The 18,229-nt window shown below is 38.0% G+C and overlaps 1 protein-coding gene across 2 annotated transcripts in view; it reads left to right on the forward strand.

The window, feature by feature from the left end:
- Positions 1–18,229, forward strand: part of VAV3 (vav guanine nucleotide exchange factor 3) — a 171,316-nt gene that overhangs the window by 16,966 nt on the left and 136,121 nt on the right. For both annotated transcript variants that reach the window (XM_055724411.1, XM_055724412.1), the window contains exon 2: positions 15,285–15,401. In XM_055724411.1, the coding sequence (XP_055580386.1) occupies positions 15,285–15,401 (117 nt within the window). The remainder of the gene's footprint in view (positions 1–15,284; positions 15,402–18,229) is intronic.

The following is an 18,229-nucleotide window of genomic DNA, read 5'->3' on the forward strand; positions in this document are numbered from 1 at the left end:
TTTAAACAGTGGTTCAGGAAATTTGCTTTTCATGAGGTCACCAATATATGTGCACTGTCGTTCTGAAGTTATTTAGCTGGAAGTTAGTAGCATAAAGACTGGGATGAGTTCTTTAAATGACTTTAAAATGATCCTTAACACAGTTCATCATCTACAGACACTTGGAATAATGTGGCAGAACTCAAAGCACATTGTACTTTTATAATTGGAATTATTATTTTGTTTAGATTATTCTGTAGACCTTTTCTCAAGGTGATCATACAGCAAAAGTGAAAATATCTGGTGGCAAGGTATTTGGCAGTAGAGTCTCCTGGGTAGTTATGTAAGTGGAGCTATCTTATACACAACAACTCATTCTGCCCCCTGCTCCTTACAGCTGTTTCACCAGCACCCCTTGATTTTGTAATCTATATTGCAGGAACTGCCAATAGACAATAATATAAAAGCTTTTTGTCAGTATGCTGGTTGCCTTTTGCACTGCTGGAGGGTTTAGTTATTGTGGGATCTGAGAAACCACACTGGAGACTGTGTGGGGAGGCATTAAGCTTGCTCCACATCTTGAGCTCCATGCTGCTGTCTTGTTGAAAAGGTAGCTTTCACGTGTGGTCTTGTACGATCTCCCATGGACTTTACCTGCTGAAGACTGAGGACCAGATCTTTCAACAGTTATGTTGCGTTTTTTACTGAAACCTGCCTTTATGTAGGTTATAATGAGCTGTTTGAAACAACCATCTATATTACAGTAACTTAAGAATAATTTTCTTTATTGAATTGTAGAAGAATGTGATACTTGTATCTGAAGACTCAGCACATAGTATGGTTCAGTTATGCAGACTTCTCACAGGCGCCCATGTACTCCATTTAAAAACCTGATTGTACTGTAGCAAATTGGCTGAAAGTCCAGATAATTCTAAATTATACTCTGCTGCAGGGCTTTCATAGTATTTGGGGTTTTTTGCCATTTTATTGTTCTGGGCTATCTGATAAATACTGACTTGTGCTCTAGGATTTTAATTCTACTTTTTTTTTCTCCTTCTTTTCATAAATATCCTTCCTTCTCAGGAGACTGCACTCATAGTTACATTTTACTTTGTGAGATTCCAAATTGACATCCTCTGAAATAACGTTTTGGACCATTCATTGGTGTACCTCAAATGTTACTGTGAGGCAAGGCATCAATATGAGTCAGCCATGACATCAAATGGGCCACATATAGAGGTGACAGTTGAATTTCCATGAGCATTCACTCATTTGCCTCTGCTGAAATGATCACAGCTGTTAATTCATACTAGTGGAAGTAGGTGTTTATGTGATTTTGACACATCTCCCACACAAATTTGGGCTGCCTTTAATGATGCATTTCATTTTGGCAGACAGCTGGGGTGAGTGAATGCAGCCTTTTGGACAGCAAGGACCTATGATGATGCAGAGCTGAAACATTTTGTGTCAGGTTTACCTTTCATTTTTTGTCAGCCGCCTTAAGGAAGGAAACCTGCAGCTTCATAAGGAGTCACCTGACTTTAAGTTGATGTAGTAAATTAATGTTGCTGATGGTAGAATTTGTTCTAAAACTTACTAAGTCTTGCATTATATCAATGTTTGTTTCACTTTGAATTCCTGAATTAGGAAGGTTACATGTCACTGAAGAAATGGTGTGCAGTTTGCCTAACACTGGCTGGATTTCAGAGTGAGTCTGTGTGGAAAACAGTTTGTGGGTAAAAGGACATTAGCCTCTATGTTTTTAGAATTGTATTTTAACTGATTTTCCCCTCACAATTTTTGGAAGTTGAGAACTATTAATGTTTCTGTGTCCTGATTATCACAGGAATTGCAGTCGTGGATCAAACCAGTCTTTCATCTACTTCAGTATCTCATCCTCATCTGGACCAGATTCTTCAGTACAGTAATTTGTTCCGATAGACATCTGTGGAAGATGTAGGACCCAAGGGTTTTTGCAAAGTGCCTTTGCAGAGGCTTGTTTTGCACCCAAAACATTCATTATGTTACTATGCATTGTGGCTCGTTATACCATTGCAGTCTACTGCATAAGCTACAGTGCTCCCATATTGTCTAGTTGTGGTCTCCTGTTTTGACAAGGATGTAATAAAATGAGAAAGGTGCAGAGAGGGCCGGTAGAGGTTTTCAAAGGTATGAAACAATAAGGAACAGTTCAATCAAAAAAGAAGGGTTTTTCAGCTTTGAAAAGGGGCAACATTGAGGAAGAATATGAGAGGCCCAATAAAGAGAAAATTATTTGCTGTCCTTTCTAGTGCGGAAACAGAGTTATCCAATGCAAGTGGTAGATAACCTATGCAAAGTAAGCAAGGTGGGAGATACTTCCTGACTTAGAAAGTGTGTTCTGTGAGATTTGTGCCCCCACCCTTAAAAAGCCCCCAAAACTTCAATTTCTGTGTGGTCTGTGTAGTAGCTTTTAAGTATTTCCAAAAAGCCATGTCATTAATACTGGAAATCTTTTTAACTCTCATTAGAGGTAATGCAATACTACAAATGATTGGACCAAATTAAAATCTGTCCCAGAAATCATTGAAATACATCTTTCCTCTGAAAGACTTGCTGTAGCATGTAAGATAAAGCATCAGTTTTAAGCATTGTAAGAATTTATGGAACAAATGGTATTAAACATTTTTCCTCACTGTAGGTTGAAATATATATATATTTATTTCACTCGAATTATCTAAGTTTCTGTACTTAGTGTGGATCCTGCAGGTCCTGGGGTGACACCATCTGTTTGAGAACATGTTCTCAGAGGCGAGGCACGTGCTGGTTAAAAACACGGTCTGTGCAGGGTTGTGAATTTAAATCTCATTGACAAAACACACTGTAGTATAGTACCCACCTGTGTCTAATACTGCTTTACCTGGTCTGTGTTAGCTGGAAACATTAAACATTTGTAGGATTGTAGCGCCTTAGGCTTCCCTTTCTCAACAAAGCCTCCTAAGGTGTAGGTGGTGCTGGCAGCAGGGTCTGGACTTGCGTGTCTGGGCTGAGGCCTCTGGTGGTGAGGGGGCATGAACAGCCCTGTGGTTCCGCTCGCGGAGCCGGGTGTTTTGGAAGGTTATGGTTTGCGGATGTTTGGGATGGCCTTGTCTTGTCCCAGCCAATTTACTGGCTTCTCAGAAGTTGTTTCATAAACCTCTGAAGTACAAGGCCTGCTGGGGCGCTGGAGGATTTTGCGTCCAGTCCAGTCTTTCATCTTGATTCTGGCTAGCGTTCAGCCTGTCTGTGCTGTATGGGTCCTGACAGGCTCGCCAGGAAGCAGTCAGAGAGGTTTGGCAGGGCGGGTGGCTGTGGGAAGGGCAGCGTGAGGCCTAAAGGCCTGCAGCCTGGGCGAGCAGCCACGGCGGAGGCCTCCATCCCTCCCCGCGGGCAACGGCTGCCCCGGGGCTGTCCCCAGCTGGTTCCTCCTGGGCCCTCTCTCGCCCAGCAGCAGCTGGTGTGCTGGCGGTGCCCCATCGTCACCATGCCAGTGCAGTGGCCTCATGGCTGGAAAAGATGGAGGCCCTGTTTCTGCTTCCCCCCTCCCGGTGTTTGATGTGTTGGGGGGTGGTTTTTCTGCAGATAGGTGGTTTGATGATAAATAAATTTTTATTGCTATGTAAATAAAGTAATTAGATTACTTAGTAATGATTTATTTATAATGTGGGGCAATCATTATTCCCTATTTTTAATCATACTTAGAATTTGTTTTGCTTTAATCTTTATATACGTGCTGAAAGTTTATAGTTTAGGACATTTTAGAGGTGAAATCGCCTGAATACATGTATTAAAAAACCTTTCAGATAACAAATGATTTTTCCATTAACAATGGGATGGCATGTAAGGGTAGCCGCTGCTTTTTCTATGAATTTACTGTATTTTATGTAGTTACAATAGTCATATTATAAAATTGTATGACCATTTTTCCTTACTGTCATGATGGAGAGCAATACAGATTTTAGGGCCACCCTCTTCGTTTTCTTTAATAGAAGGCAGTGAGGCAGAAAGCCCCTCCTATAGAGTGGGGCAAACCCACCTTGTTAAATAGTTAAAAGGGTTGAGCTGTTTTGCTTTCTGCCGTGGTTTATTTGCCTGTTAGAGGCAGCGCTTAGTCTGAGCCTTGGCTTCACTGAGGACAGAAATGCAGGTGGAACACCTGATGCTCGTTTGGTAGATCAAGGCAAACTTTCTGACATGTTCTAGCAGGTCATTTTCTTTTACTACTGAGCAGAAAAAGAAGATATAACTGGTACCCATTGCTCTATTTAAAATTTTGTGAGCATCTGGGACCAGTAAAGCAAACTCTGAATTAACTTTTAATAGACTACTCGTTACTGGGAAATGCTCAGATGCATATATGTGGTGATAAAGATTTTAGAAGCATGTAACTTTCTCAGCCTGATAACAAAGATGAAGCTCCATGCAAGTGTATGTTTGACCAGTTAAAAGAGTTTAACATCATTCCTCAACTTTTGAGATCTGAACTGTATGACACATGGTGAAGGAAAGATGAGATTTGGTGCCAGGTCAGTATGTTGATGCTCCAGAGAATATCGCAAAGTGTAAAAGTGTAGTCATTACACACTGTGAGCACTGAGTTTTCACTTCCTATCCTGTAAAATTATTGTTGGAATCTGTTCTTCTTTCATGACTATTCCCACTCGTTTGTGGTTTAGCCTTCTGGACTTAGCTGTTCTACTTACTTGACTTGCAATCCTTGAGAAGTGTTATCTGAATGTATCGGAAATCTCTGTCCTTGCCACAGAGCATGGTGTAATAAACTGCAAACCTGAAGTGACACACCAGAAAAAATAGAACAGTGGATTTTTAGAATAGGTAACTAGAGGACAGCTGTATTCGTATTTGGCAAGTTGTAGACAGCTGTATTTACATCCTTAAAGCCTTGCTAGGAATTTATTCCAGTATCGTAAGAGCTTGGGAAAGACTACTCATGTGCAATTCAAGAAAACATTTAAAGTATTTAATGAATCATGTATGTTAACACTAATGAATGTTAGTAAGAGTATTGTTCCTTCCTCTTGGAAATAACAGACGTAATACATGATCTCCTGTTAAGAAACAGAAGAGCACAGGAGTTATTTTGGTTAGGTTCCACTTTAATAGACATTGACTAATCCTATGAAGATTTCCTGCCTGCCCCCTGTTGTGTTGAATTTCCATGTAGGATTCAGTGTTGACAGCTTTTGAGACTTTGAAAAGTCTTAGAAGAGAACAAGTCAGTACATGCTAACTTGAAAAGTGACCTTAAAAAAATCCATACTGTAGATCTTCATGAAGGGGTTACACAGTTGAGATCCAGGTCTGGCCTTGCAAGGCCTGTGTCTGGGGCACTAGGGCCACAGTTTATTCACAAAGGAGATCCAGTTCAGATGATGAGATCAATAGTGCTTATTTCTAGGGGTGGGGTAGAAATAGTGAAAGGGATTGTGTTTCCGTAGTGGAACTGAAATAAAATGTGGATCCTTCAGGTGAATTCTGTATCTGTAGCCTATATGACAGTCTTTTGCTATACCTTCATAAGGGTCCTTACACCCCAAAATTAATTTCCCTTGCACAGGTATAGGCAAAGTAAGATGCCTTCTTGCTTGTGTTATTATACCAACACTAGAGACTTGTAAAAAACAAGCTCAGTCATGAATAAAAGATACTAAGACAGAGTGGAAGCAGCATTTTAGTGTGCCAAGCTAACAATGTGAAACAAATGTGTTAGGTGTTCTCTTTAACACCAATGTGAAGATCTGTTTCATACGCTAGCTGTAAGGTTTTTTATGGTTTGAGTGTGGATGTGATTTTTATTTTTTCTCTGGTTATGAAAACATTGAGTGCTAATTTGATGCTTTCCATTTATATTGCTGTCTCAACATATCAGATAGGCTGTAGGCTTTAGGGTGTTCCTGTCGTGTCCCCCCCCCCTTAAGTTTAAATACATTAGATAGGTGTAGGTTTTGAGGTTTCTGTGTCTATAAAACAGTTTCATACCCCTGCTAATATTTCACCAACTAAATTGAAATGTGAGTGGTTAGAAACCCTGTGCTAGGACCAATGACAAAACATCAAGTAGAAAGTTAGTATCCTTTACAGTTCTGACTCTTACAAAAGCAGTATTCCATGTCACAACTGTGAATATAATTTACAGCACAGTGACTACTGTCTTACTTTAAATGACAGTTTCATAAATAGCTTAGCCTGAAGCATTTTAACATAAAAATGTTAACACATACTTTTCTTGTGTTTGGCTTTTATTTAATGTTTTCCCATAATGTAATCATTAGCTAGTCAAGTCTCTTTTTACTTCAGTGGCCTTTCCTCCAGGATCTTTCTCTCTGGTGGCCTATTTTGATTTTCTTTCCCAACCTTTTTTCCACTGTGTGCCTGTTCCTTTTCCTTTGGTGCTCTTTTTATTTCCTTGCTGCTGTCTTCCCCCTATTCTTGTTCTCCTCCAGGACTGTTTTCCAAGTTCCCTTTTGGAAACACTGAGGTCCTTAGCGAAAAACATTTTAGGGTTGCAACTTTGGGATGTAAGACAGATAAAGCTAGCCATTTGAAAAGGTAACTAAGCACAGGAACCCCATAGCTAATCTTGGTCTCCTTTGTGTACTTAATACTATGTTCCAATTGCTGTTCTTTTTGAAGAGATACTGCAGAATAAACTTGTTGAGTCTTGCTAGTAGAGAACAAAGGGCTACCCAAAAAACTGCCCTTTGCAACAGGATGCTGTCCTGAGCTCCTACCCATGCCTCTTGCCATTTACACTTGGGGAATTCCTGTAGCTGGGGCTCTATGATCTAAAAATTCCCATCTGTTTAGTGACTCTGTGCTTTGCTGAAGCTTTTATTTTTCGTCTTGCAGTAGGTAAAGTCCTTGCTGCTTCAGGCAGCCTAGTGACTCCTGTTCTGATGCACATGGTACGACATGGAAGGTGTTTGCTGAATGTATTTCAGTGACCATTGACTAGAAGTTGCCAGTTTCATGGCTTGTAGGAGTGCTTTGACTTAAGGGACAAAGAGAATTTAAGTGTTTCTTTGCCCTCACTGGCTTAACCAATGCTATAGTGTCAGCATAGCCAAGGAGAGAGTCAGCAATGCGTAACAAGCCCTGAGCTTCCCCCCCACCCTTCTGTTCACTCCATATCAGTACTAATCAAAACTGAGCATTCTTTGTGTTTTCTCAGCTTTTTTTCAAGTTTCAGTTTCCATTTTCTTCCTTTGAAGGACAGAGAAGAGCAAATGTACATAAACAAACCTTTCATACTCAAGCCAAAATGTAATAGGCACAATTGAATAGTAGTCAGGAATTTTAAGAAGAGCTTTTCCATGAATATTTAATTACTACATTAACTGAGCAAATAAAGAACATGCTATTAATAGTCATACTGTTAGCAGTGGTTCAAAGGAATTTAATATGTTTAATAGTTTGTGCAGCATCCTATGCGTTGTGTAGGCCTTCAAATAATGCCCACATCTAGTAAGCTAATAGTGTTACAGATCTCCCTAGCTACTCCTTACTTCTCTGAATTAAGGAATGCCTGTTGTTCTTTGCATAGCATACTTCTTAGCAAAATTCTTCACAGTTATGTAATGGTACCGGTCTTGCATATTTTGTTACCCAAAACCGGTTCTTAAAGAGACTATACAAAGAACTAAGGGTATAGGCTGTAAGCTGCTGAGACACTAATAATAAGCCTGCCTCTTCCAGAGCTCAGTGTGCTGTCTCCTCCATCTTTATTAATGTATCTGCTTTTTAACCTTTTGGAAAGCAAGGATTATGAGGTATTTAATATTTGGCTGTTTACTTCTGCTTAGAGCTTTGGAAATATTGGTCATCTGAATAATGGGAATCATTTGCAGAACAGGAGGCCAAATGCAGAACCTAAAACTGAACTCCTTTGCTACGAGTGATGTGTTCTTCCTGTGTGCATTAGTTTATTTTTAAAATGTAATTTGCCATTTAGTACGTTTTATCTAAGAGTGAGAAGAAGAATAAAACTTGCTTGTGGTGTTGTGACACTTGAAACCAAAAAATCTCTAGACAGCCTTGTAGCTTTCATTTGCTTACTGAAGACAGGAGTACTCATCCTCTTGCTTTGACTTGGTCTTTAATTTCTTCGTCGCCCTTTTGCATTGCCTACCCTCAGTAAGACTCTGGATTTAAAGATCCTTACAAGAAAGTTGTCATGCATAGAAACATTAAAACTTCCATTCTTGACTCTGATATTGCTCTTTTCCCTCTTGCTGGCTTAGGAAAAGACAGTAATAGATGTTGAATTAAGACTTCATCAGAGGGTCAGTACTTCACTCACTTAGAAATCCTTACAGCTATTTTTTACTGCATGTAGTGATAATTACTCCTGTTGGCAGAGCAGAACTAATCTAATCTGCTTTGGCTGCTGAAATCTGTGAAGGAGCCAGGAATGATTTCTGTGTTGAATTGTTAACCCTGAATGTAGAATTCTGCCAGTACTACAGTGGGCCTTTGCTTTGTCTGAGTACCTAGTAATCTGTTGTTAATGAACTTAGGTACATTAAAAAAAAAAAAAAGAAAAAAAAAAGTGTCATCTAATAGCAGTATAACATGCTCTTATCTCATAACTCTGCTTTTGGGATTAGTCTGGCAAAGATGGCATGTGTCGGGGAACCATCCAGGCTGGCCTATGGAAAGAAGCCCTTGATATGAGCAGCTGTTTCTGAAAGTACCTGATTTTCTTCCATCTCCTATTGGATGTGGCTGAAAAAATGTAAAGGAAGGAAATGTTTCTTGTGTGCACACATTATGTAGGAGCTGATGAAACCCTTGGGCATGTATTTCTAGTTACTGTTGCTTTTTTATGTACATAGGTTCAAGGTACAATTTTTGTCTTGCTGCTTCATAGCTTCATTATGGTCACAGTATCTTGACTTTGTGGCTAGAAGGTGCTGTTTGGTCACAAGACGGAGTTTTGGGATCTCTCTCTCAGATTTGGACTTAGTAGGATTTCAACAGTGTTAGTATGGAATTTAGGTTACTCCTGTCAACACAGTTACAACAAATACTGAAACAAGCAAGAAGGGAAAAATCTGTAACCTTCAGGGCATTAACCAACTCTTTGAAGGAAACTTTGAGGAGACAAGTTCTTCTGTTTCTGTGCTTTCTTTCACTGAAACAACTTGCACATATCAATCTTGGTGACAGAATGTAGAAAAGCAATTCTACCAGTTAAATCCATTATAACAATTGTCGCATTTCTCCTCATGCTTAAGAGGTATTACTGCATTATTTTCCTTTTTACGTATATTCTCAGGAACAGAGTGGAAATCAAATCAAGATATTCCCAACTAATCTGTTCTCATCAGCCTCCCAGAAATGGGCAGGAGAGGTCAGAAGCCCATGTTTTGCAGTAAGTACTGAGGTGTAGGAAGCGCACATAAGTGTTACGGCAACGATCTGTTCCTCTTCTATTCTTCTGCCTCCAGTTCTTGTGTAATTCTGCTTTTCTAAGACCATAAATGACTAATAGAAAAATCTATCTTCACAACCCTGTATGCACCTCCTTGCATGTAATATCAGTATTTCACAAATTAAAAAAAGAAAGTGATTGTGCCTTCTGAGATGTGTGAATTGAAGCAAAATTTGCTCATTTGATTACTTACTTTTATATACTTATTTCGAATGTCTGGCTTTTGCTCAACTATTTTTGTCATAAAATGCTTGCAGTTACATAAAATCTCACCATTTTTTTTATGCCTATAAGACTTTAAAGACTAGACAAAGGTGAATAGCTCCAGTTGTGTAGTTTATAAAGTGGTGCCATTTGGAGGAGGAAGAGGAGGAGAAAGTTTCTGGACTTTGCCTAATTGACATGCCTTATTTCTCCCACAGGAGGCAAAGCGGACTTAGTGGACAGTTGGCTAAATAGAGTCCTTCTTTTTCTATGTTTTTACTCTTTTATCATAGCTTCTACATGATGGTGGCTAGGAGTGACTGGCCTCAGTTCTTGTGCAGTTATTGGGAACCCCCTGAAATCTACGCAGGGCCATGAATGTGACATGCAAAAAAGCCTGGAAACTGTGGTGATGAAGGAATGGGTATGCAATGTCAGCAAAAGTGAATCACACTGGAAAAAGACAACCTTCCCTGACATAGTGACAGTGATCTATTGTTTTTAATACCCCTTTATAGCCTATTCAGACTGTCTCAGATGCTTGGGCTTCAGTATGTTCTCTAGTTTGTCCTAAATGCCCTATGCACGTCTGTTCATCCAGATACAAATATTAGGAGAACCATGAGCTACCCAAGCTTCCTTCCTTGCTTGTGACTAAATCACTATAATGAAAAGGAGGTGGAAGTTGAAATAAATAGAAATAGCTGTTTTTTTCCCCACTATTGGTAATTAAAATAAAAGAAGAAAGCTGAATGTGGATTAGAACTTTGTGTTTCCTTAGTACTCATCATTTCTTAGCCTTTCAGCTTTCACTTGCCTGACTGATGTTGCTCTGTTAGAATTTCATATAAATGTCTCATGGCAAAATTTGATCTTCAGAGCTCTTTGTGTGGGTCTCTTAACACCCTTAGGAGTGCTTTTAGTACAAAAGATAAATCTAGATACTGAATATTATGGTCTGTATCAAATAGAACTTTATTCCATTGAAGTACTTCAGTGCTGAAATGTATTTCATAAGATAGTATGAATAGAGGATATATGAAATTGAGTTTTGGTTTTTTTTTTTCTTTTTGCATTTCATCTTTCACTTCATTAGAGGCCTGGTTAGTTAAATCCCTCTTCCCTGTGGGCAGTTATAGTCCTGCCTGTGCTTTTTGTGTCTAATCAGTCATTTCTATTCAGTACCCTTTTGTAAAATATTTCTACACATTTCTGTCAGCACACATAACCATGCACTGTGTTTAAAAAGCCTCAAATAAATGTTTCTTTGTGTCTGAAGTAGCAAATGTTATGGTGGAAAGCAGCATGCTTTTTCAATGGAACTTAGTGTACTTTGGTTTGCCCACTCTGTTCCAATTTAAGCTCAGACAAATGCAGTACCAATTATATAAACCATACCTGCTTTTTTAGGTGGTAGATTTTTTTTCCCCCAAACTCACTTTTCATTTCAGTCAATGCTGTGTTTGTGCCTCTTACAAAATTAAAGTCAGCGCAGAACGGACCAGAGGGCACTAAAACTCTAATCTGTTCCATAAAAGCACAGCGGTTTATGACAAGAGTTGTACCATTTCAGCAGCTCTGACAATGACATTAAATTGGTTTGTAGTAGTGTAACAGCTTAGTGTAAAGCTGTGAAATATTAGGGTGCTTCAGAAATATTAGGGTGCTTCAGAAGTGGTAATCTATAGACGTTAATATTGAAAATAGGCGTTGGGATTTTGAATCCCAGCGGGTTGTGATTTTTGTCAGTCTCTGTCTGGGTGCTGTGTGTGCTCTCCTCTCATGGTATACCTGGAGATGAGCGAGGTACAAGCCCTATTTTCTACGAGTGTAAACTTTTTTTCAGACTCATGTCTTACACTACCCTACTGCAATATTTTTACTGATATGTGTATTGAAAATTCTGGACTGCTGTCTCCTAATACAGCCATGCAGTTAACAAAAAAAAAAAAAAAAAAAAGGGCAGCATTTACTTTTTCAAGAGTACATTTTAAAGTTATATTATCTTTTAATGAAGAGAAACTGGTTCTTGTACTGAAAGATATTTTCTGTGGAGGAGACTTTTTGAGATCAGACCAAGTGAGAAATGTCTAGCTCTCCTTGCATCTCTAAGAGAACTGGGTACCCAACTGCTCTTTATGCCTTTAATGGTCTCCCTTGTGGTGTGCCAAAGTATAATGTTTTTCTTTGAAAAAGAAACACAATAATTTAGTAGGTTTCCAAATATCCTGAGGACTGTACTTACTAATGAGAGACTGCAGACTGATGGTGCCTTTTTCTTACTGCCAGTGAGGAGGGTTGCCTTTTATAGAACTTCCTAGTTTTAGGTATATGCTCTTTTTTAATTTGGAGGTTTCTTTTACTAATTTGTACTTCTTCATACAATAACTACAGAGATAAAAATCTTTGTTTTCATTGAGGAAAATTGTTTCTTTAGATGATTGCAATATAAAGTTTTGGAAATATTTCTGAAAGTTTTCTGGGTAATATAAACAAATAGCATTTCCAAAATACGAACAGCATATAATGCGGTTCTTTTTTTTAAAGTTTTTCCTCATACATTTTATTGCAAAATGAGTGCGTATAAATATGAACACATTTTTTGTTTTATCCTTGTAGCTACTGTGGTTAGCTTAATAGTTTAGTAATAAGCCTTTTGTTTTCACTTAAGAGAAAATCGATGGATACTGAATCATGAAATGCCCAACCGAACTCTCTACATCTTTGAACGAGCAGGGGGGTCAGACTGTTTGTCAGGAGGCCTGTTCTGCTAAAGGCACTGTTTGGTGCTTACTCACTGATGATGTCCCATCTCAAGTGCAGGTGGATTTGACAAATGCTTAGTCTGTGGTTTCTAGAGCCTACAAGAAATGTAACTTTTGTGTTGTCATATGGTTATTGATTATTAGATTATAATTCTGTCAAGCCTGTTTAACATGTGATGCACGTTAACTGCACTTTACCATAATGAATCAGTGAGTATTTAAAAAAAAAAAATAAAAAATGTGGAGGTGAGTGGTTAGATTGTTGTTTGGTCTCTATGTTAGAATATTCCAAAGAATTTATTACTTACCATGTAGGTACTTTAACATTTCCTTTTAAACGTGTGGGCTAAAAGAAACTTAATTTCTTGTAATACACTCTCCCATCTATTTGCATATAATTCACAGTAATGGTAATTTAAACAGAAAAGACTGATGTCACAAAATTCCCTCCAGATTTGAAGTAACTGCTAAATCTTGTTGAAAAAATGCTGACAGCTTTATTTTTTATTGTAGGAGACCTCTGTTAAGAGTAATCAGAGAAATTTTGCAGAATGGGAAGGGCATTTTGTGCATAACTACTGATACATTAAATGGTTCTTTTAGCTATACTAAGTAGTTAAATGCAACTCGCTAGAAGACTCTCAAGCAAATCTAAGCCAGATTTTAGGCTGTGATAGCTCCCTAACTTCTTTCTGTTTTTAGAGGCAAACAACTTAATGCAGCTGTAAGCTTTCTTGGCGCTGGCAGACTTCAGCACTAACTAATCTAAATTCCAAACTTAGGTTTTAAAAAGGCAGCATAATTTTCCAGGGACGAAAAAAAATGTCAGTGGTTGTAAGAATTTCAGTGTAAGAAAGTAAATCTGTATTCAAGTTGATCAGTATTCTACATTGGACAAACCTAGAGGCTTTTGAGGCTTTTAAGAAAAATAATAAAAAACTCGGGAGGAAAAATATATCAGAAAACAGTAATCCTTTTGTATGTGCCATCTTGTTTTTAAAGCTGTGGACTTCCAAACCAGTTCATCTTCTGGTTCTTCCTGGCAGCATCTTGGTGGAAGAAGCACATAGATTTTATGCCTTTTAGTCTTCTAACCATGTAATTTTGACTTGCAAACTATAATGTTTGCAAAATCAGAGAAGCTTGTGGTATTGACTAAGCAAGCTAGGCTCATTTTCAAATTTCACTAGGCACAAAAGCAGTCTGGCATCAATGCCGTCTTGTCCTTGAGCAGCCCAGTACATAGTCCAGCAGTGGCTGCCCCATGTGAGCTGGGAGCACGTGCAGACAGGGCTGTGTGGAGGGGAAGGAAGGGTGGAGGCTACAGCTCCACCTGGTACATCGGTGGCATCTTACAGTTGATGTGGCAGTTGGTCGTAGATGCCTTCCTGGAAGCTTCGGCTTCCGCAGGGTTTGCTTTTGTGATGTTTTGCAATGAGTTTGTTGGCTGTTGTCTTGATGTCCCAAACTATTTACTAGAGTTGTCAGCTCTTGAAGCTTCTTTTGTTGAATTGGTGCTCTCACACATGTAACCTTGTAAATCTGACCTACCAGGTGCTCTGCCTTTTCTGTGTCTAGCTGGTTAGTTCTGTGTCAGATATGAAGTAGGGCTCCCTGCTGCACTGGTGTTTTGTTGTCTCATGCTGAAGGTATAGCAGGGAGATACTTTACCTGAGTGAGCAGTTTGGGTATTTATTACTTTGCACTCAGGAAAGGTATGGCTGTGATACTCAGTATTAATATAAAAACACGCTGCTTTTATAAACAACATTAAGCTGGAACATAGAAATTTTGTCATCTGTCCTAGTGTAAATGATCCTCATTCTTATGAATCCACTACAACATGGAGAACTCTAAGAACTCAGTTTTAATATGGAGTTGCTGTATCAGTGCTTTTAAAATGCATGTTCAGAGCACAGTTCTGGGTCATTTGAAATACTGTTGCTTAAAGATACCGTATTTTCTTTTGAACCATACTGCATAGTGGTTCATAATGCTCCACAACAGCATCTTTATGGAGCTAATGTCCTCGTAAGGTATTAGTACCTTATGGTGCTAATTATTATCAAGAATGGACATTGCACTTTTTAGATATCCCTCTTTAGTTACTGCAGTGCTATGGATAGATGTCTTTTGTACTAGTAAGGTCTTACAAAAAAGTAGTCTACAGGAGAATGCATTAAAAGCCTTATAAGGACAGCATTGTGGCAGAAGCTCTATTCTTTTCCAGGCTCAGATGATCATTGATGCATGTGGGTAACTTCAAGGGAAATAGACTGATTGAGTACAGAAATCAAGGTGGTTTGAAGATCTTAAGTCTCCACTAGATGAATTGTAAATGACTTCTCAATTGCAATTTTCGTCTGCTCCTGTGTTCCTGATGGAGAATATGTATTCATAATGTCTTTAGTGTGTTAGAACAGTGCACATGTGTTCATTAAACATTAAACCTAGACTTTGATTTTAACAGCTGAAGACAATGTATGCATGAAGAATAACTTTCTCATTGTTAATATAATTTTATTAAGGTAACTTTGTTTTGCTCTATCATGTCTGTAGAGAACTGAAAAGTAAGTGTGTATGTAGACTGTATCTAGTAGGGTATTGTCATTTCTCTTGTTTGCATAAAAAGAGAGAAAATAGTCTGTTCACAAAGTGTCTGCTCAGAATATGGTTAATCCTTTTGAGTCTGAAGGGAACTTTTACGGCTGTATTAGAACCCATGGAAGATCACAGCATAGTGGAAGTGTTTACTTACAAAAAACTGTATTGGTGAACTTTGTAATGTATTTGTGACCAAAGTGAACACACAACTTGCTAATTGACACACCTGATGCTTAGTATTTTTGTTTTCTTTCCTCTAGTTTCTTTGCTTGAAGAATATAAGGACATTTCTTTCGGCATGTTGTGAAATATTTGGGATGAAGAAAAGTGAACTTTTTGAAGCATTTGATTTGTTTGATGTGAGAGATTTTGGAAAGGTAAGGATCCTTTTATTTGTATCCTGAGTAACACCTGTGTTCTGCTGCTTGAGTATAGAGGACTTTTATGGTAGATGTGCTGTAGAAGTTGTGACTGACTGATGAGCATTCATTAGTGAAAAAACAGTGGGAAAGAATTAAGAAAGCAGAAGAATTAGATGTACACTGGAAGGGTTAATAAAGGGCAGAGAAAAATCCTGGTAGGAGAGTTCTGAAAGTGTGAGAAGCATACATAAATTAAAAAAAAAAAAAAAAAAAAAAAAAGGATTGAAAGTTACTGAATTAAAGGTAAATGAAATGTGTGAAGATGACAAACTGTGTGAGTGCTGTCTGGTGAAATCACTTTTGACATAAATAGTCTGGAATTGGAAACCCTGGGCCTATACATGGTAACATGACACAGAGCATGTTTCTTTAGTCTAGAGTACTTGAAATTCACCCATGAATCTGCCCTTGTAAATTTTTGTCAATTATTTTTTAAATCTGTTGTTTTTTCTAACCTCCTGTAAAGCTCAGGGAAGCTAGGGTGGGTTAGTGTGACTATTCTGATTTACACAGCCTGAAGTATATTCTGTAAGTCTATGATTAGTTATTCTATATGTAAAAGCTTTTTCCAGTCTATTGTTCACAACCTCCTACATATCTGTTTGATCTGTCATTGCCAGCATATGTTCAGTTCAACTTCAGTTTCTGCTTTTGAGTCATAGGGTACCATTACCCTGATTTCACAGGAAAAGGTCTAAAAATTACCTGAAGTAGCACCAAAACCAGTTATTTATGCAAATGTAGTATATTTCAAGCATTATTCCTTTTTTTAAAAGACATCATAATTTTAATACCTAACTTTATCCACTTCTCTTTTTGTAAGTAGACACAGAGGTAATGTAAGAGTGTGCAAGTGAAACAGGGCTGCAACACGACTGAGAATTTGAAATGGTTCAGTGATTACTGTTGACCAAAATATCTAATTATTATTCTGAATCTTTTGTCTGGTTTAAAGTGCTTTGAGTATAACTTAGATAAACCTGGTAATTCCACTTACCCTTTAATTATGCTGAACATCTTATGTCCTCATAAATCATATTTAAGGCAAAGCTTTTGTGAAATATGTTTTTCTTTTACAAGTTTAGTCTGTTTTTTATTAAAAATGAAATTTCTTTTTGATTGTGCAAGTAGAAGAGGAATTAAAATTGTTGGTGTTTTTTTTTAATATGTTAGCAATGTCTTATTTAATAAACGGGGTATGCTTGCTTCAAATCTTTAATACCTATGCCTAACACACAGAATTTTTTTAATATTGTATGTTTGGCTTAATTGCTGAGGTTTTCATATTTTGTGTCACATAAACATAGCCAGCCTGTTTTTTTAATACAGTCCAGTTTTGAAGAAGTATTTTGCAGTGCAAATTGTTATTGCTGCATCATTGAGTACCCAGTAAACAAGTTCTAAATTAAGGCTGAATGTAACCCAACAAGTATGTTTCTGGCACTCTTTACATTCCGTTAAAATTACAGTTATTTTAGAATATGAATTTATATAAGTAGAATAATCGGTTAACACCCCCCACCTCCCCATCCATCATATTTAGTATTTCTCTTCCCAAAGTAAAATTGGATGCAGATACATGGATCTTTTTTACTATGTTTGTTACCACAGTATAGCACGAATAGACTAATTATTCCTGGTACTGGCATTTGGTATTTCAGTTTTAGTGATGGCAATACTGCTTACAATCACTGGTTTCTCTAGTCTTGGCATCTTTATGCCCTTTGTCACCTTTCTTGGAAAGTTACCAGGTAAAAATGCAGTGACAAATTTGAAAGACACTGGTGTGTGGGATTCTTTAATAAGGGGAACTATGTGCGTGCTAACAGCTGCTTGTGCAGAGGTGGAGATGCTAAATTGAACAAGCCCGTGCAATCCTGGCAATAGCTGTGTCGAGCACGCTTTTTTTTAGGTGCGTAGTGGCTCTGCTGTTCAGCTGTTTCCATTGCGTGCTTCTGTGGAAGCTTGCCACGCACAAGTGGAGGTTGCAATATGCTGTATTTAGATAGTATATTTTGATCTGTATATTTTACTAACTTCTGCAAGTGAGTGTGTGTGATCGGCTTCCTAAAGCAGTTGGTGAACTCGAGGCCATTAAGAAAGCAGAGGGGAAAATTACAACTGTATTAAAATGTATAGCTAACCTTATGCTGAGTTATTTCTGTCGTTTTAAGTGTATTGTTTGTATGGTTAACAGAGTATCTGTTAAGTGCATGGGATTTCAATTACATATCTGATAACCTACTTATTACTTTGGAAATTCTGATTGCTTGTAGCAGTGTGAGAATTAAAAAAGCTTGTATTTTTCCAGTTGTTCTTTGCTTCTCAGCTTTTCTCTTTATTATTTTTTTCCTATGAATAAGAACTCCAATACAGTCCTAAATCTCCAGCCTTCTTGAACTGAACTTGTATATATGCAAATGGCCAAAACCAGTGCCACAGATTTTTCCTGCCACTACAACCAAGTCATTCTGCCATTTCTAAAAGAAGTCTTTGAACTGCTCTCCTTAAATGCATACAAAATATGAATGATATTAAGATGAGTATAGATGCAAACAAAAAGGATAATGTGGTTTAGAAATGCTCTGTTTTCCAAACTGTTGACCAAATAGGTGATCGAATTAGTGTGTGCAATATCTCAGCCTCTAACACATTTGAATGTACTGGAAGATGTCTTGTGATGTCAGAAGTTGGCAAGTACTTGTTACTGGTGAGGTGTAAATAAACTGTAGCCAAGGTGACTCCATAAGCCTTATATGTCCAGTACTTTTAAATGCTTCAGT

Source organism: Falco cherrug, chromosome 12 (assembly GCF_023634085.1).
Source record: "Falco cherrug isolate bFalChe1 chromosome 12, bFalChe1.pri, whole genome shotgun sequence".
In the NCBI taxonomy this organism is placed as follows: domain Eukaryota; kingdom Metazoa; phylum Chordata; class Aves; order Falconiformes; family Falconidae; genus Falco; species Falco cherrug.